Consider the following 24,540-nt stretch of genomic DNA (forward strand, 5'->3'; position numbering starts at 1 on the left):
ACATGTTGAGTGTCTGTCTTGTTTCGGATACATTTGTACTCAGTCTTGACTCTGTCTCAGACAGTGAAGCCTCTTAATATCTTCCAGAGACTAGCGGAGTAAAAAAAAATCATAATTATCAGCGTTCATTCAGTAAGTGCATAAAACCGCTTTGTTTTCTGTAAGATATGTTAGATGAAAGAATAACGCATTGTACAAGTCCCTACATACGGGGTCTGGGAAACAGCCCAGCTAGTCGATTACCTATCAACTAGACTCCATAACATTATTGTTTCAATAGAAAGTGCAAACATAACAGCACAACCATTAAGTTCTTAACAGTCAAGTCATAACAAATGAAAATGCATTTTCTTTTTACTTCAGTTGTTTAATTAGACCAGAGGACATTTCTCCAAAATGTCCCCATGTGCAGTTGCAAACCGTAGTCTGGCTTTTTTTAATGACGGTTTTGGAGCAGTGGCTTCTTCCTTACTGAGCGGCCTTTCAATTTATGTCGATATAGGACTTGTTTTACTGTGGATATACTGTAGATACGTTTGTACCTTTTTCCTCCAGTATCTTGACAAGGTCCTTTTTGCTTTTGTTCTGGGATCGATTTGCACTTTTCGCACAAAAGTACGTTCATCTCTAGGAGACAGAACGTGTCTCCTTCCTGAGTGGTATGACGGCTGCGTGGTCCCATGGTGTTTATACTTGCATACTATTGTTTGTATGGACGAACGTGGTACCTTCAGGCATTTGGAAATTGCTCCCAAGGATGAACGAGACTTGTGGAGGTCTACATTTTTTTCTGAGGTCTTGGCTGATTTCTTCTGATGATGTAAAGCAAAGAGGCACTGAGTTTGGAGGTAGGCCTTGAAATACATCCACAGGTATACTGCCAACTGACTCCAATTATGTCAATTAGCCTATCAGAAGCTTCTAAATCCATGACATACTTTTCTGGAATTTTCCAAGCTTTTTAAAGGCACAGTCAACTTAGTGTTTGTAAACTTCTGACCCACTGGAATTGTGATACAGTGAATTATAAGTGAAATAATCTGTCTGTAAACAATTGTTGGAAAAATGACTTGTCATGCACTAAGTAGATGTCCTAACCGACTTGCCAAAACCATAGTTTAACTTCTCTAGGATAGGGGGCAGCATTTGGAAATTTGGATGAAAAGCATGACCAAATTCAACTGCCTGCTACTCATCCCCAGAAGATAAGATATGCATATTATTAGTAGATTTGGATAGAAAACACTGAAGTTTCTAAAACTGTTTGTATCATGTCTGAGTAGAACAGAACTTATGTAGCAGGCGAAACCCTGAGAACAAACCATTCAGATTTTTTTTGGGGGGGTCACTCTTTTTAATGGGTTTTCATTGGGAATCCAGATTTCTAAGGGACTTGCTTGCAGTCCCTACTGCTTCCACTGGATGTCACCAGTCTAGAAATTGGTTGAGGTTATTCCTTTGTGTAATGAAGAAGTATGGCCATATTGAACGAGGGTCACTTCATGTGTTCTGTTTGATAGAGGCGCATGACCAGAAAGCATGCTTCAGTTAGTTTTCTTCCTGTATTGAACACAGATCATCCAGTCTTCAATTTTATCGATTATTTACTTTAAAAAATACCTAAAGTTGTATTACAAAAGTAAACTTTGCCAAAAAATGTCAAAGGTGTAGCTTAACTGATCGGCAGCGCTCCATCAGTGCCAGGAACTTCACATCGTGGTCACGTTCTGCTTCTTAGTGTGTGTCACCATGGCCTACGATCATCAGCGATGCGTTCAATGCCCTTGAGCCCAGCCAATAACTTGTGCTGCTTGTGTTGGTGTACCTCAGGCGCCACAGAAACACCAAACTGGAGTACTCTCCTGAGTACAGCTTTTATAGCAGGGCAAGAATTGTGTGTCAGGTGCCAGATTGATTTTGTCTTTGTAGCTCATTACAGTGCACGTAGCACTGGAATTCAGTTGACATTGTTGCAGCTTGTGTAATCGTACTGTCCACAAACCATTTCTTCCCTCGAGTGTACAGCCCCAATGTATTCATGCATGTAAATGTCACTTTCACTGTTCTTAACACTGAGTGACATCAACACAGTGAATCCTGCCCTTTTTGCTTTTGAGACACTTTTGCAAAGTGATTATTAGTTCCACAAGCTCTGCATGGTTTTCCGTAGGCAGGGCAGTGCTCTTTGCGTGTGCATTTCCAGTGTTCACCGTTCGTTGTGAATTACTCTGCCTTGATTGGTTTTGTCTGAGTGTTTGCCTGGCAACAGTGTGAACAGTATCAGCGTCGGTGCATGGGGTTTAGATCTCTATTGCTCTCATTCTCATAGCAGTGCGGCATATTTCAATGGCAGTTGCTAATGTTAAGCCTCTCCTTTGGTTGATGCCGACGTGTGTCCTCATTTGCAATTCCCAGTACTATTTTGTCCCGAATCAGTTCATCTTTCAATCCCCCGTATTAACAAGTAGCGGATCTTTCTCTCAAATGGGTTACAAATTTGTTCACTGACTCACCCTCTTTCTGTTTGCAGCTTTCAAAATCAACCTGCTCATAAATGACGTTCCTGGTAGGTCTGAAGTAATTATCCAATGCATCCAGCATGGCCTTTGCGTCACACTGTTGTTGAGTGTGAGATTGCGCAGGTAGATGTGCCTGGATTCTCTGCCCATTAAGCTCCTCAGAGTTGCTGCTTGGAACTCATTGGGTTTTTCATGTTGACCGGTTGCCAGGGCATAGTCCTCGAATTCATCCCTAAAGTTGTCCTAATTAGAATTTCAGTCCCCGGTGAGAACGTTCGCAGCCATAGCGATGGAATAGATCTCTTTGCCTTAGGCTGTTAGTGATGCTAACTAGCCAGTTAACAACGAGTTGATCAGTGGTGAGACGAACGTTATCAGTAGGAAACCGTGTGTGTTCTCATGAATAAGGAGTGCACTTGTTGTAAAACGGAGGCTATAAGCAGGTATAAATCAAACCATACACATGGTTAGCAGATGTTAATGCGAGTGTAGCGAAATGCTTGTGCTTCTAGTTTCGACCATGCAGTAATATCTAACAAGTAATCCAACAATTTCACAACAAGTGGGTATACGCTGTATACCCACTTTTGTTATGGCCATTTCGTATACTCACTTCTTAATCTCCACTGACGAGTAACAAAGTAGTGTAGTGGAGGTATACGACTTATTAGTTATGTAGTACAATAGAGAAATCAGTTATGTAGTACAATAGAGAAATCATGCACAAAGTATCCTACACAATCGCATAGCACGTGAAATATATTCACATGCGTGGCGCACAGATAGCCTAGTTTCAGCAGAATATCATCAGAATATCATCTACAGGCAGCAAGCGCGCACAGCTCTGGTTTTGGCATGGAGCAGCTCTCAGAAGAATGACATAGCCGGTAGGGTAGGTAGGTAGGACTTATGGTATCTACAAGTAAATGGGTATGCAAACCAGGTATTGAAAAAGTTTGGGCCAAAGTCTTTGTTAGTAGGCTATTTGTGATGCACAATTAAGTCATCATGCCCTGTTTTCATCAGGGGTGCAGGCATGGCCAGGCCCACCCTATTAGATTGAGCAAAAACAAAAAAAATAATACATTATTTTTACAAAAATACTCCACAAATTGTTTTCTGATTTTCCCCAGACCTCCAAAATGGTCTCGGGTTCGGATTTAAGCATTGTGGACTTTGAAAAACAACAAAAATGTGATGTTATATTTTTAAAAAGTGTGATTTTGAGAGTGCCAATTTGAAAAAGATAAAGGAATACTAATAAAAAAACATTAGGGAACCATTTGGTGTTTGTATTTATTATGCCAAAACAGCAGATACTCTTCCTGGGGTCCAGCAAAATTAAGGCAGTTTATACCATTTTAAAAACAATACATTCACAGATTTCACAACACACTGTGTACCCTCAGGCCCCTACTCCACCACATCTACAGTACTAAATCCATGTGCATGTATAGTGTGCATGTTATCGTGTGTGCATGTGGCTGTGCCAATGTTTGTGTTGCTTCACAGTCCCCGCTGTTCCATAAGGTGTTTCTTTATCTATTTTTTAAATCTAATTTTACTGTTTGTGTCAGTTATTTGATGTGAAATAGAGTTCCATGTAGTACTGTGTGCCTGTTCTGTTCTGGATTTGGGGACTCCGCGGAGACCCCTTGTGGCATGTGTTGTGGGGTATGCATGTGGGTCCGAGCTGTGTGCCAGTTGTTTAGACAGACAGCTCGAGGCATTCAACATACCTCTCATAAATAAAAGTAGTGATGAAGTCACTCTTCTCCACTTTCAGCTAGGAGAGATTGACATGCACATTATTAATATTAGCTCTCTGTGTACATGCAAGGGCCAGCCGTGCTGCCCTGTTCTGAGCCAATTGGAATTTTCCTATGTCCTTTTTTGTGGCATCTGACCACACGACTGAACAGTAGTCAAGGTGCGACAAAACTATCAACAAGACCTGCCTTGTTGATAGTGTTGTTGATAGAAGGCAGAGCATCGCTTTAGTGTAGACAGACTTCTCACCATCTTAGCTACCACTGCATCAATATGTTTTGACCATGACAGTTTATAATCTAGGGTTACTCCAAGCAGTTTAGTCATCTCAACTTGCTCAATTTCCACATTATTTACTACAAGATTTAGTTGAGGTTTAGGGTTTGAGTGTTTTTTTGCGAATATAATGCTTTGAGTTTGAGAAATATTTAGGGCCAACATATTCCTTGCCACCCACTCTGAAACTAACTGCAACTCTGTAGTAGCTGACGTGTTGAGTCATCCGCATACATAGACACTCTGGCTATACTCAGTCAGTGGCATGCCGTGAGTAAAAATTGAAAAAAGCAACGAGCCTAAACAGCTACCCTGGGGAATTCCTGATTCTAACTGGATTATATTTGAGGCTTCCATTAAAGAACACCCTCTGTGCTCTGTTTGACAAGTAACTCTTTATCCACATTATAGCAGGGGGTGTAAAGCCATAACACATACGTTTTTTCCAGCCGAGACTGATCGATAATGTCAAAAGCTGCACTGAAGTCTAACAAGACAGTCCCCACAATCATTTTATCAATTTCTCTCAGCCAATCATCAGTCATTTGTGTAAGCGCTGTGCTTGTTGAGTGTCCTTCCCTATAAGCATGCTGAAATTCTGTTGTCAATTTGTTTACTGTAAAATAGCATTGTATCTGGTCAAACACAATTTTTTCAAGAAGTTTACTAAGGGTTGGTAACAGACTGATTGGTCGGCTATTCGAGCCAATAAAGGGGGCTTTACTATTCATGGGTAGCTGAATTACTTTAGCTTCCCTCCAGGACCGAGGACACACACTCTCTTGTAGGCTTAAATTGAAGATGTGGCAATATCGTCTGCTATTATCCTCAGTAGTTTTCCATCCAGATTGTCAGACCCCGGTGGCTTGTCATTGTTGATAAACAATACATTTTTCACCTCTTCCACACTGACTTTACGGAATTCAAAAGTACAATTTGTCTTTAATAATTTGGTCCGATATACTTGGATGTGGTGTCAGCGTTTGTTGCTGGCATGTCATACTTAAGTTTGCATAACTTGCCAATGAAAATGTATTAGTAGTTTGCAATATCAGTGGGCTTTGATGAATGAGCCATCTGATTCAATGAATGAAGGAGCCAAGATGGCTTTTTCTTCTCCAAGAAATGTCATTTAAGGTGCCCCAATGCTTTTTACTGTCATTCGTTACATAATTTCTCTTTGTTTCATAGTGTAGTTTATTTTGTCATATGATTTCTTAATTTGCAGTACGTTTGCCAATCAGTTGGGCTGCCAGACTTAATTGCCTCCACTGGGCAGGCCATTTTGGGAAAATTTGAGTATACCCACTTCTCCATGGGGCCGATGGAAAGACTGCAGCATGATGTTAAAGGATAAGCAGTCCATTCACACAGAAATAATAAGCCAGTAGGTCCCAATCATAAGAAAATAAAAACACAACCATTGGGGGCGACGCATTTCCAAATGAAAATGTAGAACTAGTACTTCCCACTGCAAAAAACATTTAACATTTAGCACAAAGTAAACAGTGACATAAAGTTTAAATGCAACAATGTTTCATACACAAGATATTTTCAAAGAGATGGCTAAGAAAAGCAAGTGAGCTCCAATAAAACAGTTCAACTCACCAGATGATCATTTGAAACTTAACTTCTTAGCTAACGTTAGCAACATCTGCCTCAATAACTGCTGCAGCCACTGCAAACGAGCCTACAACTAAAGATAGCTAGCTAGACCATGAGAACTACTGCTCGCTATCGCTATTGTTGGCCATTGAGAAGGCAGATGTTTCCATATGTTTTTTTTGTTAAAACGGTTCAACCCATTCATTACAAGTCAAAATGTAATTGGTTGATTCCATTGTCACGCCAAAATTTTGCCCTTATACAGTTGAATGGCAGATCCCTTCTGCCTAGCCTCTGGTGGCCTAGCCTCTGGTGGCCTAGCCTCTGGTGGCCTAGCCTCTGGTGGCCTAGCCTCTGGTGGCCTAGCCTCTGGTGGCCTAGCCTCTGGTGGCCTAGCCTCTGGTGGCCTAGCCTCTGGTGGCCTAGCCTCTGGTGGCCTAGCCTCTGGCTTACATGGCAAGCTAGATTTATCTACCCAGAGACATCATGATTGAATCTTTTTTTCTCTTGAGTGTTAACCCTTTCCAACAAAAATGCAATAGATTAAATCAGAACATAATATAAAATAGTATTATTATATTATAAATCCTTAGCCCTTCTCTGAAGATGTAGAAGGACCTCATTGTTCCCCACTGTGTTTGGGTTAGTAATTTGTAGAGTGGCTCTATTTTCCCTTGGCATGCATTTTTTCTTAATGTCTAAAGAAATACTGGACATGTTTAACTCTTACAATGGTGGCGATTGGACAAAATACCAATCGTCTTGAATTGGACTTTTTCTGGTCTCGGTCTTGAATTGGTCTCGCTTTAGGTGGTCTTGAACACAACACTGAATCCAAATCATGTGAAATCCATATATTAGGGACTAACGAATTCATTTTAACTCAGTAACATTTTTGAAGTTGTTACATGATGCATTTATTTTGTTCAGTGCAGAATAACTTATGTAAATCTGGTACCCTTGCTTTGATAAAAATACATTTTAAAGTACTTTGGAAAAGTTTCAACATTACACACATCACTACTTTATTTAAAGTAAACATGAATTAAGGCACTATCATTTCCTTATTATAAAACACCAGTATTAACCTAAAGGGACAGAGTTGTCACTCTTCATCAGTGAAGCATATTTACAAACACCATCACCATATAATGTACTCTGTCTCATCATACTCAGTCTTTCCTCAGTTCCCTATACATCCAAAACCAACATAATTAACTGCAAACAAAACAATTAGTACTACATATCACTATACTCTATACATGGTCTGTGTGCATTTTCTGCTGGTGTATCCTGAGAGAGCTCTTCTCTGAGAACCTCTTCCCGCAGTGCGTACAGGCGAACGGCCTCTCTCCCGTGTGGACCTTCAGGTGCATCTTCAGATGGTGCTGGTGGGAGAACCTTTTCTCACACTGGTGGCAGCTGTAGGGTTTCTCCCCTGTGTGGACTCTCTGGTGCAGCTTCAGCTGATGCTGGTGGGAGAACCTTTTCTCACACTGGTGGCAGCTGTAGGGTTTCTCCCCTGTGTGGACTCTCTGGTGCCTCTTCAGGTGGCCAGCCTGGGCAAAGCGCATGTGACACTGGCTACAGCCGAACGGTTTCTCCCCAGTGTGTATCCTCTGGTGGATCTCCACGTGTTTGGGGAAACTGAAGGCTTTCCCACAGAATGAACACGGGAAGCGCTTCTCCTTGGCGCTGCCACCTTTACTGATTCCATCTCTACTACTGTCATTTGTCAATGGGCTTGTGTAGCCATTTAGTGTTGAGGCACTGGCATTGTCTGAGGTCTGGTTTAACATAAGGAGAGTGTGAGGAGCATGAAGGCCAGGGAGTGTCTGTGTTGTCGCAGGGTCCATGTTCCAGTTGATAGATCCTATAGAAGGTAGGCTGAAGCCAGCACCTGCTAGGGGCTTAACCTGAGGTGCCATCAGTCTTTCTGAATCACAACTATAGGAGCAGGACGGAGCATCGCTAGCCGAGTCTGTGTCTGTTCTCTCCCTCCACATACGGACACCTCCCCGTCCCCACAGACCAAATCTACACCTCGCCCTGGTCTCTGCCAGTCTGTTGGCATGGAGACTAAATTCGGTTGTTTTGTGTTCGACTGTCTGTTTCTGGTTAACAGTGTTGTTCCCCAGCCTAGAGTTGAGGACGCTGTCCCATCCACTGACCTCGCCTCTGGTCCTGGCCTGCTCTGTGATGTTGTCCCCTGGGCCCTTGGCTGCACCGGTCTGGGAATCAGAGATGGCTGTCCAGTCTCCTCTTTTAGCCTCCATCCAATCACCTGCAGGAAGAGGTTAGAAAATAAACTTTACAAACATGGAAGAGAATGCTACATATGGAGATTTTTTTGGCAATTATCTGGTCAAGTTCATACATTAAGATGTGTTTTTCTATGTAAACAAGTTCTCTTGATTTAATTTTATGAATGAAGAAAAGGAAAATAATATGGTCAGGAAGATTTATTGCTGTATGTAGGTTATATGTAGTTCTCCCTTACCTTGCTCCCCCATCTTTAGTCCACTCAGCAGATCAATGCTCTCTGGTTCGTCTTCTATTGTCTCCTCTTTGACTATCAGCAGATCAGGCTTCCCATCCTCCATGTCTACTGACTGTAAGAGATACAGAGTGAGAGGATGTTGGATCAAGACATGTGGGTAACACTTTACGTGACACCTAGAATCGTAACACGGTCATAACCGTGTCAATATCTCAACAGCTGACATAACCTGTCAAACTATGGCCATGACACATACTTAGACCTCTTGTGACCTATTGCATATTTTATGGCTGGTTATGACACCTACATAAGAGCGTCAAACCCCACAAATCCTACCTGGAACATTTACTGAAATTGACCATATTCATATATTATTGTAATTGTGCACACATTGATGTCAGACATGCACCTTCCCCAATGCTTTGTTGCTGATGAATGCAGGAGCAGATTTCAAGAGCAGGAAAAGACACCCTCTTTTTGACTGATGACTGACATAGGTCTATCACGTACAAGCCCTTATCTGGCTTATATGATAGTCCTAATGCTTCTTGACAGTGTCAGTGTATTTTCTTTGTCCAAGTAAAGCGACACAGGATGGTCATAATGCTTCATGGGTGTCAAAGTGTATTTTCTACAAGTTACTTAAAATATCATAAACAAAAACGACTAAAGAATTAATTACAACAAAGAATGTAAGGAACTTCTTGGCAGGGATAAAACACAATTGAATACATGTGGGTGCCATACAATAATGTAATATAGGTTACAACGTGTACAGTTTTATGACATGGATTAGACCGTGTCAAAATGTGTTATGTAAAGTGTTACTGAAATCGGATATATGGAGCATCTTCTGATTGGGCAATGAGGGATTGCTAGGAGTACTATGCAAACACGTTAGTTGATTTGATTACTTAACACTCTTTAATGGTTTGATCATTCAAAGGCATGGTTCCACACTTAGGACAAAATGAATCAAGACCTGGGCCCGTATCCACAGAGTCTGAGTTGAAGTGCTGATCGGGTATCAGACCTGATCGTCTTATTCATTATGAACTAAAAGACAAAACTGATCCTAGAGCAGCACTCCTACTCTGAGAGGCTTTGTGGATATGGACCCTGACCTAATACCATACAGACAGTAGTTCACAGTGGGCTCACCTCAATGAGACTGTGTGTGGTCCTGTGCTGCTCAGCTGGTTCCTCTGTGGATTCAGGAGGAGGTGTAGTCTGGTTGTCCTCCATGACCATGGTCCCCTCAGTGTTCCCCAAACCCTCCTCCTTTACCAGCTGCACCTCTGGATCTTCTTCCTCCTCCTGGAAGAGACAGGTGATACAGATGACACAGACATACACTCCCTCAGGTACGTACACACAGATAATAAATATGTTCAACATGGAGTGTTTACCCATCTCCATTACATGAGACCTGTACTGTAGTTATAATTATTATGCTGTTGTAAAACCAATCATGTAGACATAAATATGATGTTGTGGGTACATACAAGTCAGCTCATCAGACGAAACTATTTTGACGTGTGCAGTAGGTGTTTGTTAGTGTGTGGGTATATTTAGTAAGTCTATAATGGTTATAAAGTGCCGTCTTATTTTTCTTGAGCCACAGTATTTTCCCCAACTTATCAAATGTATTCATCCGACTTCCCTTTTACCTCCTGCACAGCCAGTAAACATTCCCCATTTTGAGTTTATTGGTCACATCCTCTACATCCATTTTGCTGTCACATGAGTTACGGCATTCAGTTTGTTATAACCTATTTATTGATGCGATTATGATATGCTATAGGTCAGGCCCTGTTTGTCGCGTGCATGCGAAGCATACATGTGTCACAAAGACAGCAAGGGTTGAGGGAATAGGGAATGTTTTTCCTAAACAAATTAGATTTTGGTAACATAGCCTTTACAGCCATTTCTGACTGAAAAGTTGTTGCAACACAGACAGTGCTATACACACTGATGTTCTGTGGTCACTGCAGCAGGGAGGAGAGACAACGGGTGCTTGTAACACAGTCACTCTGTCCTTTTTTTAAACAAAGTGCAGCAAGTATGAGCCAGGCGGCACAATCAAATCAATTGTGGTCGGACTCCCTCTAATCATTTGTGTGTCTTAATTGTTTCATCAAACAGTTCGCTTAAAGCATCAGACAATCTGCATATATTTGATTAAAACAATTGATTGGTCAAAAGAAAAGACAACTCTTAGTCGGTGACAGCCTTTGTGTTACAGGTAAAGTCTCTGTGTCGGTCTCTAACTTGAGGACGGCGTTACACTGACCTCAGTGATGTTTCGTCGGGTCCTGGGCTGGGGCGAAGGGAGTTCCACTCCAGCCTCTTCTCCAGTCTGGATGTGTCTGCTGTCTCGTGGGTCCTCTCCTTCAGTCCTCTCCTGCTTGACCAGAGAGAATCTTCCAGGACCTGAGGCCTCTGCATGTGCCGACTGACAAGAAAATTAGGCTATTAACTGTTAGGGGTGTGAAGATTAAAATTGGGAAAGTTTAGAACAATGCACTTCTCACAAAACTACCACTAACAAGTCCCGATCAGCATCATCATCATCATTGTAAATGGAACCATTTCAATTATGGTGTAATGGAATTACTTACTTAGATTTCACTTTAAAATGCATGCCAAACAAAAACCATTGATTTCAAAGTTTAACAAACCATACAACTCTATGCACAAGGACTACTTTGAATTATTTATACAGAGAATTTCAAAAACACATTTACAGGAAGAACTGTACAAATGCAAATTTTGGTAACAGAATTACAGTAAAATCTCCCTCTTTTTTTATGCCACCATGTTTTCCAAAAACTTAAATAACTGCTCTGACTTAAGATTCAAAGATGTCTGCAGAAATAATGGGGTGTCAGCTATGACATGACACGCTGAGTTTGAAGAAATGTATTTTGGTTATTGAACTACAGTTGGTGAAGTTAACAGAATTACATCATGGGTCCCTGATCTGTACTATACAGAAATGCATAATTATGGGTATGAATATCATTCTCTTCATTATGATGTATCCTGAATAGGTACACAAAAGGTAGAGAAATATGTAATATCTGTATTTTGCATATTTGGTTATTATTCTACACACTGGCTATTATTCTAATAAGCTCCACCCCAAAACAAGACCACCGTTGGTTGATCAGGACTAGACAAAATTTGAAACCATCAGACGTCTGTTTCACAAGTTTGGACATCGAAGTACAGTACATTACTGTACTCGTGTGTTCTACTGTAGTTTTCCCACGGCAGTCATTTAGCGGTTCGCCACGGCAAAATTATTTATCCCACAGCAAAAAAATATGCCACATGAAAAAGGCGCACATTGAAGATGCTAGAACAGTTCACATTTAATTTCCTCTAAAAACAAAACGAGTAATGACGAACAAAACCAGGCATTCTCACACTAGAATAGCTTATCTATTTACTAGTCGCCTTGTTGTGCGTACTATTCGAGAGAAATATTCCTATTAAGTAGGATTGGGCGATATTTGGGGAGACTTCTACGATATGCGACTCCAAATATTGCGTCTCAATATATCGTCAATGTCAAATATCACAATATTCAATTTAAGTATATCGTCCCAACCCTACTCAAGGCACATTCAAGTTGCGACTTGCGAGTGCCATAGAGGGGGAAACAAGCAGTCAATGCACAACAATTCATAATGCAATCGCAGGGGGGAACTGTTTTAATGGCCTTTGTTAAAAAGAGGGGGTTCCCAGCTTTCCATTCCTACTTTATTTATTTCTCAACTCCTAAATATGCGCGAACTGCACCATTTTGAAACCGAGTTTTTAGCAGTGGTACTTGTTACTGCTTCACAATGAGTCCATAGGGGAGAGTGGGGCTGAATGTAACACGGATCAATTGTAGGGTAACTTTGGGTAAAAACCCACCCTACCTCAATGTTTGTTGATTGGCTTAAATTGTTATGAGAGATGTTTTTGTTGAGGAAGAGTAGTGGCATCCAGGGAAAGTAATTGTAACGAAGTAGTTTCTGTGGAAAGTACAGGCAGGGGAGCGATTACCCCTGGCGGCATTTTACCAAGTTACCCTAACAGGTAGGCCCGCAAAAATATAGAAAATGCGCTGTACAGTTCACTTTCTCTTAAATATTCTGAATAATTATGTCTTTCTTCAGCATTTAGGCTATTCATCTATTTATTGAATATTTAGGCCTTTTGAACAGCATGTGATGATTTGCTCTCTCGTCACGTCAAACCACCGTTCTCCAGATCCTAGAAAATGTCCATATGCACAAAAAGCTTATTTGTCTAAAATGTTGTGCACAAATTTGTTTACATCCCTGTTAGTGAGCATTTCTCATTTGCAAAGGTAATCTATCCACCTGCCAAGTGTTGCATATCAAGAAGCTGATTAAGCTTCATTACAAAAGGTGCACTCCAATAGTTTCCAATAGTGCAGTTGTCACAACAATACCACAGATGTCAAGTTTCAAAGGAGCATGCAATTGGCATGCTGACTGCAGGAATGTCCACCAGAGCTGTTGCCCGAGATTTGAATGTTAATTTCTCTACAATAAGCTGCCTCCAACATCGTTTTAGACAACTTGTTAGTATTTCCAAACGCAGACCACGTGTAATGACTCCAGCCCAGGACCTACACATTTCGGCTTCTTCACCTGTGGGAAGCCTCCCGGACAGCTGATGAAACTGTGGGTTTGCACAACTGAAGAACTTCTGCACAAACGGTCAGAAACCTTATCAAGGAAGCTCATCTGCGTGCTCATCTTCCTCACCAGGGTCACTAAAGTGGGCATATGCTCATCTTTGATGACCACTGGCAGGCTGGAGAAGTGTGCTCCCACGGATGAATCCTGGTTTCAACTGTACCGGGCAGACGGCGTTGTTTGGGCAAGCAGTTTGCTAATGTCAACATTATGAAGAGTGCCACATGGTGGCTGCCACATGGTGGCAGTGGGGTCATGGCATGGGCAGGCGTAAGCTACAGAGAATGAACACAATTGCATTGTATCAATGGCAATTTGAATGCACACTGATACCGTGACAATGTTCCAGTTCTTCCATGCCCTGCGTACTCAGACATATCACCCATTGAGCATGTTTGGGATGCTCTGGATCGACGTGTACAACAGCGGTTTCCAGTTCCTGCCAATATCCAGCAACTTCGCACAGCCATTGAGGAGTGGGACAACACTCCACAGGCCACAATCAACTCTATGCGAAGGAGATATCACGCTGCAAGAGGCAAATGGTGGTCACACTGGATACTGACTGGTTCTGATCCACGCCCCTGCCTTGTTTTTTAAAAAGGTATCTGTGACCAACAGATGCGTGTCTGTATTCCCAGTTATGTGAAATCCATAGATTAGGGTCTAATGAATTTAATTCAATTGACTGATTTCCTTATATGAACTGTAACTCAGTAAAATATTTGATATTTTTGTTCAGTGTATAAACTGCATTACACTTATGAGTGCACCACTCGTTTGTGCTATTAGAAGTAAAACTCAAGGACTATTTCATTTGTTTAAAAGAAAGAATGTGCTTTATTTTACACGTTTAATTCATTGCAACCTGTTGGTTTGGCATGGGCCCTCAGATCCTCAAAAGGGTTCTACAGCTGCACCATTGAGAGCATCTTGACTGGCTGCATCACTGCTTGGTACAGCAACTGCTTGGCATCTGACCCCAAGGTGCTACAGAGGGTAGTGCATACGGCGCAGTACATCACGGGAGCGAGCTCCCTGCCATCCATTGGTGTCGGGCAAGCAGTGTTGCTAGCGCACGCACTTCACACCTCATGCAATCGGTCATTGCATTGGTTAGTCCCGTTTTGGAGTCATGCTATATTCGGAAAATGATCCATTCTATTGCTTAACCAATAACTGTAGCAATTATGATTTAAGTTTGTCTATCGGATTTCCTTTTAGTGTCTTTTACAATGATCTAGCCATGTATCCGCTTAGTTTGCATCGTGTGTGCATCGGTATGGTTTCTCTCCAACTGGGTGTGCCAGGGGATATTGTGGGTATATAAGCCCCGTTCTTTACCATTATCAGTAGAACTGCTGTGAAGATAACGTGTTGCTAAGTTCTCTAAACAAATTCTCAGTCGAGTGAGGTTTGTTGGCCGTTATAGGCTTTATGAGTTTTGCCTTTCAGTTGCTATTGCATGATTTTGCCCATTGTTGACTGCAAAAGGCTACCAGGACGTAATTGTTGGATAAATTCTGAGCCATTTTTGTAAATATTCACCTTGTAAAGTGCACTTGTAAATAAAACCTTACATTTTGGACCATATTTTTTTCAGTGATTCTCTTGTGCTCAAACTCTCCTGTTAGACTGCCGGATCCTGTGATATCTTAAACACAGTAGTTGAAACAAAAAACAATTGTGTAGCCTATTTGGCGTGTGTACAGTTAGGCCCTAAAGCTTGGCTTTTGCATATAATAAAAGAAAGAAGCCTATAGATATGAATTGCACATGTATGGATTTATGCATTGTTTTCTCTTCCATCAACCCACCCATACAATATTCCATGACACTAAATCCACCCGCCCCCGCGGAATGCGGATATAACCGCGAGCAATGCGGTTATGAGTCAAGTCGCACATCACTAGCCTATATTATATTCACTGTTTATGCAAGTTTTTTGGGCCATGAAATTAATTAATATGATGTTAGAATGCTGAAGCAGCAGCTACTCTTCCTGGGGATCACACAAAACACAGTGCATAAGGAAAGTATTCAGACCCCTTTGCCTTTTCCACATTTTGTTAGACGTATTCTGAAATGGATTAAATTGTTTTTCCCCCTCATCAATCTATACACAATACCCTATAATGACAAAGCAAAAACTGTTTTTTTAGAAATGTTGGTAAATGTTTTAAAAATAAAAACTGAAATGTAACATTTGCATAAGTATTCAGACCCTTTACTCAGTACTTCTTGAAGCACTTGACAGCCTCGAGTCTTCTTGGGTATGACGCTACAAGGCTGGCACACCTGTATTTGGGGAGTTTCTCCCATTCTTGTATGCAGATCCTCTCAAGCTCTGTCAGGTTGGATGGGGAGTGTCGCTGCACAGCTATTTTCAGGTCTCTCCAACAATGTTTGGTCAGGTTCAAGTCCGGGCTCAAGTCCGGGCTCTGGCTGGGCCACTCAAGACATTGAGACTTGTCCCAAAGCCACTCCTGCATTGTCTTGGCTGTGTGCTTAGGGTCATTGTCCTGTTGGAAGGTGAACCTTCGCCTCAGTCGGAGTGCTCTGGAGCAGGATTTCATCAAGGATCTATGTACTTTGCTCCGTTAATATTTTCCTCAATCATGACTAGTCTCCCAGTCCCTGAAAAACATCCCCACAGCATGATGCTGCCACCACCATGCTTCACCGTAGGGTTGGTGCCAGGTTTCCTCCAGATGTGATGCTTGGCATTCAGGCCAAAGAGTTCAATCTTGGTTTCATCAGAGCAGAGAATCTTGTTTCTCATGGTCTGAGAGTCCTTTAGGTGCCATTTGGCAAACACCAAGCGGGCTGTCATGTGCCTTTGTCTGAGAAGTGGCTTCTGTCTGGTCACTACCATAAAAGGCCTGATTGGTGGACTACTGCAGAGATTGTTGTCCTTCTGGAAGCTTCTCCCATCTCCACAGAGGAGCTCTGACAGTGACCATCAGGTTCTTGGTCACCTCTCTGACCAAGGCCCTTCTCCCCCAATTGCTCAGTTTGGCCTGGCAGCCATTTCTAGGAAGAGTCTTGGTGGTTCAAAAATGTCTTCCATTTAAAAATAGAGGCCACTGTGTTATTGGGGATCTACAATGCTGCAGAAATACTTTGGTACCCTTCCCCAGATCTGTGCCTTGACACAATCCTGTCTCGGAGCTCTACGGACAATTCCTTCGATATCACAGCTTAGTTTTTTCTCTGACATGCACTGTTAACTGTGGGACCTTGTTTAGACAGGTGTGTGCCTTTCCAAATCATATCCAATCAATTTAATTGACCACCGGTGGACTCCTTGATGTTTCTACTTCATTGGATGATTAATGGAAACAGAATGCACCTGAGCTCAATTTTGAGTCTCAGAGCAAAGGGTCTGAATACTTACGTAAATAAGGTATGTTTTTTATTTTTAATACATTTGCAAAAATATCTAAACTTGTTTTCGCTTTGCAATTATGGGGTATTTTGTGTAAATTGATTAGGGGAAAAATGTATTTAATCAATATTAGAATAAGGATGTAATAACAGTGGGAAAAAAGGGAAGGGGTCTGAATACTTTCCGAATGCACTGTACATGTAAGCAAGTGAATAGCTAAGGAAAGCAATTGCTGAAATAAACCGTCCACATTTGATTTACAAAGTAACACATTTTTTACATAACACTATTACACTAACCTCTATCACAATAACATGCTGGGTTGAGGTTCCACTCCCCTCATCAACAGTGATTGGTTGGTCATCTCGCCATGTATTGTGTCCCACTGGCTTCACAATGCCCCTGTGGCCTCCAGTGTGATGTCCTTCACCTGAGAGAGTGATTGGGGGAAAAGAGGTGGATAGGTTAACTATGGTCATTGCTCAACAGTACACGAATGACACTGTCTAGAATTGGCCAGGATGTAAGGTAACACTTCTCATAACTTCTTGGTTTTCTATTTATTGAACGAAATGCAGTAAATGAATAAACTAGTTAGAATGTGATATTGTTGTGCTATTGTTGTGCAAGACGGCTTAGTAATCAGGGGGATTATTGCATTCCATCTAAAAAAACTGACCAAGACCCAATTCCGGTTAACCACATCTGTGGTAAACAAGTCGAGCATATGGGGCCTACCTCTTGCCATTCCTCTGTATCGGTCGAGGATCTTGACACTTCTGGGACGACTGGCGAGGACGCGCTCCCGTGATACCTTCAGTTCCAGTAGCTGTAGTTTCCTCCGCATTGCCCTGTTTTCTTTCTGGCTTTGAGTGATTTCCAAACGAAACACTGCATAGTCGTCGTCTACGAGTTTACAGATCTCTGCCACGGCTGCATTCGCTAGAACCTCCATTATGGAGGCTATTTGAGTGTGAGAAACCATACATTGATCCATTGTCCGCTAGCTAACGTTAGTAGTTACCGAGAACAATTATCAACCAAGTTCGGTCTCCAACGTGAATTACACACTACCTGGTGTATGTTATGCTGCTAAATGTGTCATATTTTGAATTACAATGTGTTAATGCACGGCTAAATAACGACAAACGCTAATGTGGAAATTATTCTTGGTCACTGTTCACTTCCGTTTATACTGAAGAGAAAGGATCTTATTGGTTGGCATTGTGGCTGAAAGGGTGTGGTTGAATGTTTAAGTTATGCGCGCTGTTTTTTTACGGTACTGCTTATTACATTACAAATCAAATGTACTATGATCATTATATTTCATGCTCAGCGAAAGAATGGTTCCCAGATATCCCCTGCGTAAAACTCAAATCGTAGTGGTGTGGCTTATCTCCACTGTGGACACTCCTATTTCTGTTAACATTAGTCAGGAAGGAGAAGGTCTTGTATCATAGTTTACACTTGTAGGGCCTCTCCTTGGTGGGAACGGTCTGGTGCTCCTTCACATACTGTAGTTTGCGTTAGCAAAGCACTTCCCACACGTGAGGTAGGCATATGGCTTGTCAGTGTCCATCCTAATGCTTAGCCTCCCACATTGTGACCCAATGACACCAGAGGAGGTAGAAGCAGGAGCCACCACCCTCAGGTTGTTAGTCTTTGAGCTCCCTCCTTGACATCTAGCCATTGTTTGGGTGTTGTTGGGATTGTGTGCTGTGTTGTAGGCTAGGTGCTTCTTCTGGTGAGTGCTCAACCCGACCCTGTCTGTATTGGTGGGGTAACCATGAGGCAACTGAGAAAGGCTAGACTTGAGCCCAGTCACCAGGCATTAGACAAGATCCTGAAGGAGAAGAAAGGCTTCCTGTTAGACTCCCACCACCCTCTGTGAAGGCTAAAGCCAAAGATGACCTGCTCAGTTCATCATGGATGCTGTGGTGTTTGCATCATAGGAACAGGAGGGTCTATCTCTATCAGCCTCAGGTCCTGCTTCATCACTGCACTGAGACTGTGAAGAGAATGTTCTGGGCTGCAGACTGGATCCCTGACTGGAACCTCTGTCACTCTGATGACCACCAGGACTGAGGTTGTTCAGTCCACCTGTCCACTGGTTGTGTTCTCTGTGGTGGTGGAGTCTCTGTCCCTCACGGTTGGGACCTGGTTCACACTCGGGAACGAAAAGGGACGGCTCCTGATCCAGGGTCCTGATCCGGGGCCAGTGTTTGTGACCAGCCGCTTCAGAGGTCCAGTCTCTCCCGCCTTCAACACTGGATATCAGTAGGTCCTCATTGACTGTAAACACAAATTTAACTGAAAAGCATAAAAGTTTATAAGAAACTCTTTGCTGTACACACAGACACATGATATTATAAAATGTTAACTGTCAAGCCCCATCTTGAACACTGTGATTTAAGTACCTAACAATATTGAGCCATTGGAGTTTATTATGGGGGGGATGTCAATGTGTTGATTCAAGAATTAAGTATGTTTCGGTTCGACTGAGAGAAGGGAAACTCAGTCCTTGTAATGATAAAAAATAACAGAGTCAATCAGCACAGAGTCAATTTTGTATTTAACTTCAACGAAATGGTCATATACTCACATAATGTTAAGTATAGTACTCTTATTGCACAACGTGATACGTGACAGGTAGAATAACTTTTATCACAAGCTTGTACCTGACTTGCCTAGTTTTTAAAAAAAGAGAAGGAACCCTAATTGCTCCAGGGTCGCCATCAATAATGGCTGATCCCTGGCCGTGACCCCAGGCCCCAAGGGTGTCCCCCCCCCCCGTCACTTTTCATTAGTGAATAATCTTTAGACACCATCACATAAACCATCACCATATCATCTACTCTGCCTCATCATACTCCTTATTTCCTCAGCTCATCCAGTTCCCTACTACATCCAAAACTAACGTAATTGATGACAAACTAACTAGTACTATATTACATCACTATACACTACTGTTGTGTGCATTTTCTGCTGGTGTATCCTGAATCTACTCTACAGTCTAACCAGACACCTAAGTATTTGTAGTTGTCCACGTATTCTCTGCATGTTTTTTTCTTTGTTATCTTTCTCCTACCTTCATTTCACATTTCCAAACTTCAAAGTGTTTCCTTTCAAATGGTATCAAGAATATGCATATCCTTGCTACAGATCCTGAGCTACAGGAAGTTAGATTTGGGTATGTCATTTTAGGTGAAAATTGGGAAAAGATGTTTTAATAATGCCACTTTAATAATGTTCACATATCTTGCATTACTCATCTCATATGTACAGTTGACATCAGAAGTTTACATACACCTTAGCTAAATACATTTAAACTCAGTTCACAATTCCTGACATTTAATCCTAGTAAACATTCCTTGTCTTAGGTCAGTTAGGATCACCACTTCATTTTAAGAATGTGAAATGTCAGAATAATAGTAGAGTGATTTATTTCAGATGTTATTTCTTTCATCACTTCCCAGTGGGTCAGAAAGTTTACATACACTTGATTAGTATTTGGTAGCATTGCCTTTAAATTGTTTAACTTGGGTCAAACGTTTCAGGTAGCCTTCCACAAGCTTCCCACAATAAGTTGGGTGAATATTTTGGCCCATTCTTCCTGACAGAGCTGGTGTAACTGAGTCAGGTTTGTATGCCTCCTTGCTCGCACACGCTTTTTCTGTTCTGCCCACATATTTTCTATGGGATTGAGGTCAGGGCCTTGATGGCCACTCCAATACCTTGACTTTGTTGTCCTTAAGCCATTTTGCCACAACTTTGGAAGTATGCTTGGAGTCATTGTCCATTTGGAAGACCCATTTACGACCAAGCTTTAACTTCCTGACTGATGTCTTGAGATGTTGCTTCAAAATATAGCCACATCATTTTCATTCCTCATGATGCCATCTACTTTGTGAAGTGCATCAGTCCCTCCTGCATAAAAGCACCCCCACAACATAATGCTGCCACCCCCGTGCTTCACGGTTGGGATGATGTTCTTCGGCTTGCAAGCCTCCCCCTTTTTCCTCCAAACATAACGATGGTCATTATGACCAAACAGTTATATTTTTGTTTCATCAGACCAGAGGACATTTCTCTAAAAAGCACGATCTTTGTCCCCATGTGCAGTTGCAAACCGTAGTCTGGCTTTTTTATGGTGGTTTTGGAGCAGTGGCTTCTTCCTTGCTGAATGGCCTTTCAGGTTATGTTGATATAGGACTTGTTTTACTGTGGATATAGATACTTTTGTACCCGTTTCCTCCAGCATCTTCACAAGGTCCTTTTCTGTCATTCTAGGATTGATTTGCACTTTTCGCACCACCGTACTTTCATCTCTAGGAGACAGAACGCGTCTCCTTCCTGAGCGGTATGACGGCTGCGTGGTCCCATGGTGTTTATACTTGCGTACTATTGTTTGTACAGATAAATGTGGTACCTTCATGCGTAAGGTAATTGCTCCCAATGATTAACCAGGCTTGTGGAGGTTTGGGTGGTGTAGTGGGGGGAGGAATGTGGTGTCTAGGGCTCAGGACTAATGAGAATTGAATGCAGGTAGGCTGTGATTGGCCTCACTCCAGTACAGTAGTTGAAGGTGTATGCGATCTGCCAATCCAATCTCAAAGAAGTGTATGTCAGAGTAGAAACTATACCAGGAAGTCCAACAAACTGTCCATAGAGCTGAGAAATCTATGGAAGATTATAAGAGTGTTGAAAGTTTCCAAGAGCATAGTTGTCTCCGTCATTGGGAAATTAAAAAAAATATGGAAGAACCGAGACTCTGCCTACAGCTGGCTGTCTGACCAAACTAGAAAGAAGAACCTTGGTCAGGGAGGTGACCAAGAACCCAATGACCACTTTGACAGAACTACAGAGTTCCTTGGCTGAGATGGGAGAACCTGCCAGAAGGACAACAATCTCTACAGCACTTAACCAATATGGGCTTTATGGGAGAGTGGCCAGACGAAAGCCACTCCTGAGAAAAATGCACGACAGACAACACACCAGGAGTTTGCAAAAAGGCATGTGAAAGACTCAGAGCATAAGGCAAAATATTCTGTGGTCTAATGAGACAAACATTTTACTTTTTTACCTGAATGCAATCGCTATGTTTGCAGAAAGGCACAGCTCATCACCTGTCTAACACCATCCCTACCATGACGCATGGTGGTGGTAGCATCATACTACGGGGAATCTTTTCAGCAGCAGGGACTGGGAGACTGGCAAGGATAGAGGAAACAATGAATGGAGCAAATATAGGAAAATCCTTGATGAGAATCTGCTTCAAAGAGCAAACGACCTTAGACTGGGGCAAAGATTTACGTTCCAACAGGACAATGACCCCAAGCATACAGCCAAAGCAACTCTGGAATGGCTTCAGAACAAGAATGTGAAAGTCCTTGAGTGGCACAGCCAAAGCCCAGACTTGAAAATCTGTGGAAAAACTAAGATTGTTAAGTTAGATGGGAAGCGGTGGTGAACAGAGCATGAGGAAATCTGCAAGGAAAAATGGAAGAATATCCCCAAATGTGCAAAGCTGATACAGACATACCCAAGATGACTCCAAGCTGTAGTTACCACCAAGAATGCTTCTACAAAGTATTGACTCAGAGGTGTGAATACTTACGTAAATTCGTATTTCCGTATTTCATTTTCAATTCATGAGAAAAAATGCCCCCCCCCCCCCAAAAAAAAGTTTTCATTTTAATTCAGGCTGTAAACACAACAAAAGTGGAATAAATCAAGGGATATTAATACTTTCTGAAGGCACTGTAGCCTACCCAGTAAAAACACAATATTTAACAGACTTTTTAAACTTATACACCGAGTATACAAAACATTAAGAACATCTGCTCTGTCCATGACAGACTGACCAGGTGAAAGCTAGGATCCCTTATTGATGTCACTTGTTAAATCCACTTCAAATCAGTGTAGATAAAGGAAGGAGACCATTTTTAGACAATTGAGACATGGATTGTGTACAGTACCAGTTAAAAGTTGACACACCTACTCATTCAAGGGTTTTTCTTAATTGTTTTATATTTTCTACATTGTAGAATAATAGTGAACACATGGAATAATGTAGTAATCAAAAAAGTGTAAAACAGATTCTACAAAGTAGCAACACTTTGCCTTGATGACAACTTTGCACACTCTTGGCATTCTCTAAACCAGCTTCATGAAGTAGTCACCTGGAATGCATTTCAGTTAGCAGATGTGTACCTTGTTAAAATATAATTTGTGGAATTTCTTTCCTTCTTAATGCCTTTGAGCCAATCAGTTGTGTTGTGACAAGGTAGGCATGGTATACAGAAGATAGCCCTATTTGGTAAAAGACCATATTATGGCAAGAACAGCTCAAATAAGCAAAGAGAAACAAACCGTCCATCATTACTTTAAGACATGAAGGTCAGTCAATCCAGAAAATGTCAATAACTTTTTTAAAGATTCTTCAAGTGAAGTCGCAAAAAACATTAAGCGCTATGATGAAACTGTATCTCATGAGGACCGCCACAGGAAAGGAATATCCAAAGTTACCTCTGCTGCAGAGGATAAGTTAATTAGAATTACCAGCCTCATGAATTGCAGCTCAAATAAAAGCTTCAGAGTTCAAGTAACAGACACATCTCAACATCAACTGTTCAGAGCAGACTGCGTGAATCAGGCCATGGTCAAATTGCTCAAAGAAACCACTACTAAAAGGACACCAATAAGAAGAAGAGACTTGCTTTGGCCAAAAACATGAGCAATGGACATTAGACCGGTGGAAATCTGTCTTTTGGTCTGATGAGTCCTAATTTGAGATTTTTGTTTCCAACCACCGTGTCTTTGTGAATCGCAGAGTAGGTGAACTGATGATCTGTGCATGTGTGGATCCCACCTTGAAGCATGGAGGAGGTGTGGGGGTGCTTTGCTGGTGACACTGTCTGCGATTTATTTAAAATTCAAGGCACACTTAACCAGCAGCATTCTGTAGCGAAATGCCATCCCATCTGGTTTGTACTTAGTGGGACTATAATTTGTTTTTTAACAGGACAATGACCCAACACACCTCCAGGCTGTGTAAGGGCTATTTGACCAAGAAGGAGAGTGATGGAGTGCTGCATCAGATGGCCTGGCCTCCACAATCACCCAACTTCAACCCAAATGAGATGGTTTGGGATGAGTTGTACTGCAGAGAGAAGGAAAATCAGCCAACAAGTGCTTAGCATATGTGGGAACTCCTTCAAGACTGTTGGAAAAGCATTCCAGGTGAAGCTGGTTGAGAGAATGCCAAGAGTGTGCAAAGCTGTCATCAAGGCAAAGTGTGGCTACTTTGAAGAATCTAAAATATATTTGGATTTGTTTAACGCTTTTTTGCTTACTACATGATTCCATACATGTTATTTCATAGTTTTGATGTCTTCACTATTATTCCACAATGTAGAAAACAGTAAAAATAAAGAAAAACCCTTGACTGTGTAGGTGTGTCCAAACTTTTGACTGGTACTATGTGTGCCATTCAGATGTCAATCTGTGTCTTTCCCTTACTATTTTCTTCTGTTTTTTTATTTATAACTTGTTTTTATTCTTAACCTCCTGATTATTAACAAATCCCAAATTACCAAATGCAAAGCACTATAAGTCCTTACACCATGGCAACCCTGCTATGGGTATTGATCATGTTCCGGCCTCAATTAGAAAAGGGCAACGCCTTAAACAGCTAAACCAAAGGGAAGGTTTTTGGATTTACAGACTACAGGCCACTAAGTATCCTGGTTTAAATTAACA

The 24,540-nt window shown here is 41.7% G+C and overlaps 1 protein-coding gene across 2 annotated transcripts in view; it reads right to left on the reverse strand.

Moving 5' to 3' along the window:
• The window catches only part of LOC118361900 (oocyte zinc finger protein XlCOF29-like), a 100,606-nt gene that overhangs the window by 2,379 nt on the left and 73,687 nt on the right, over nt 1-24,540 (reverse strand). Inside the window, exons 1-6 of one of the 2 annotated variants that reach the window (XM_035742122.2) lie at nt 17,518-19,188; nt 17,079-17,209; nt 10,964-11,125; nt 9,832-9,987; nt 8,671-8,782; nt 8,342-8,454 (exon numbers count right to left, since the gene is read on the reverse strand). In XM_035742122.2, the coding sequence (XP_035598015.2) occupies nt 8,342-8,454; nt 8,671-8,782; nt 9,832-9,987; nt 10,964-11,125; nt 17,079-17,209; nt 17,518-17,776 (933 nt within the window). In that variant the 5' untranslated portion in view covers nt 17,777-19,188. Of the gene's footprint in view, nt 1-8,341; nt 8,455-8,670; nt 8,783-9,831; nt 9,988-10,963; nt 11,126-17,078; nt 17,210-17,517; nt 19,189-24,540 lie in introns of those variants that run through there. The other variant, XM_052485309.1, reaches the window with a different exon arrangement.

This window comes from Oncorhynchus keta, chromosome 29 (genome assembly GCF_023373465.1).
Source record: "Oncorhynchus keta strain PuntledgeMale-10-30-2019 chromosome 29, Oket_V2, whole genome shotgun sequence".
Lineage (NCBI taxonomy): Eukaryota > Metazoa > Chordata > Actinopteri > Salmoniformes > Salmonidae > Oncorhynchus > Oncorhynchus keta.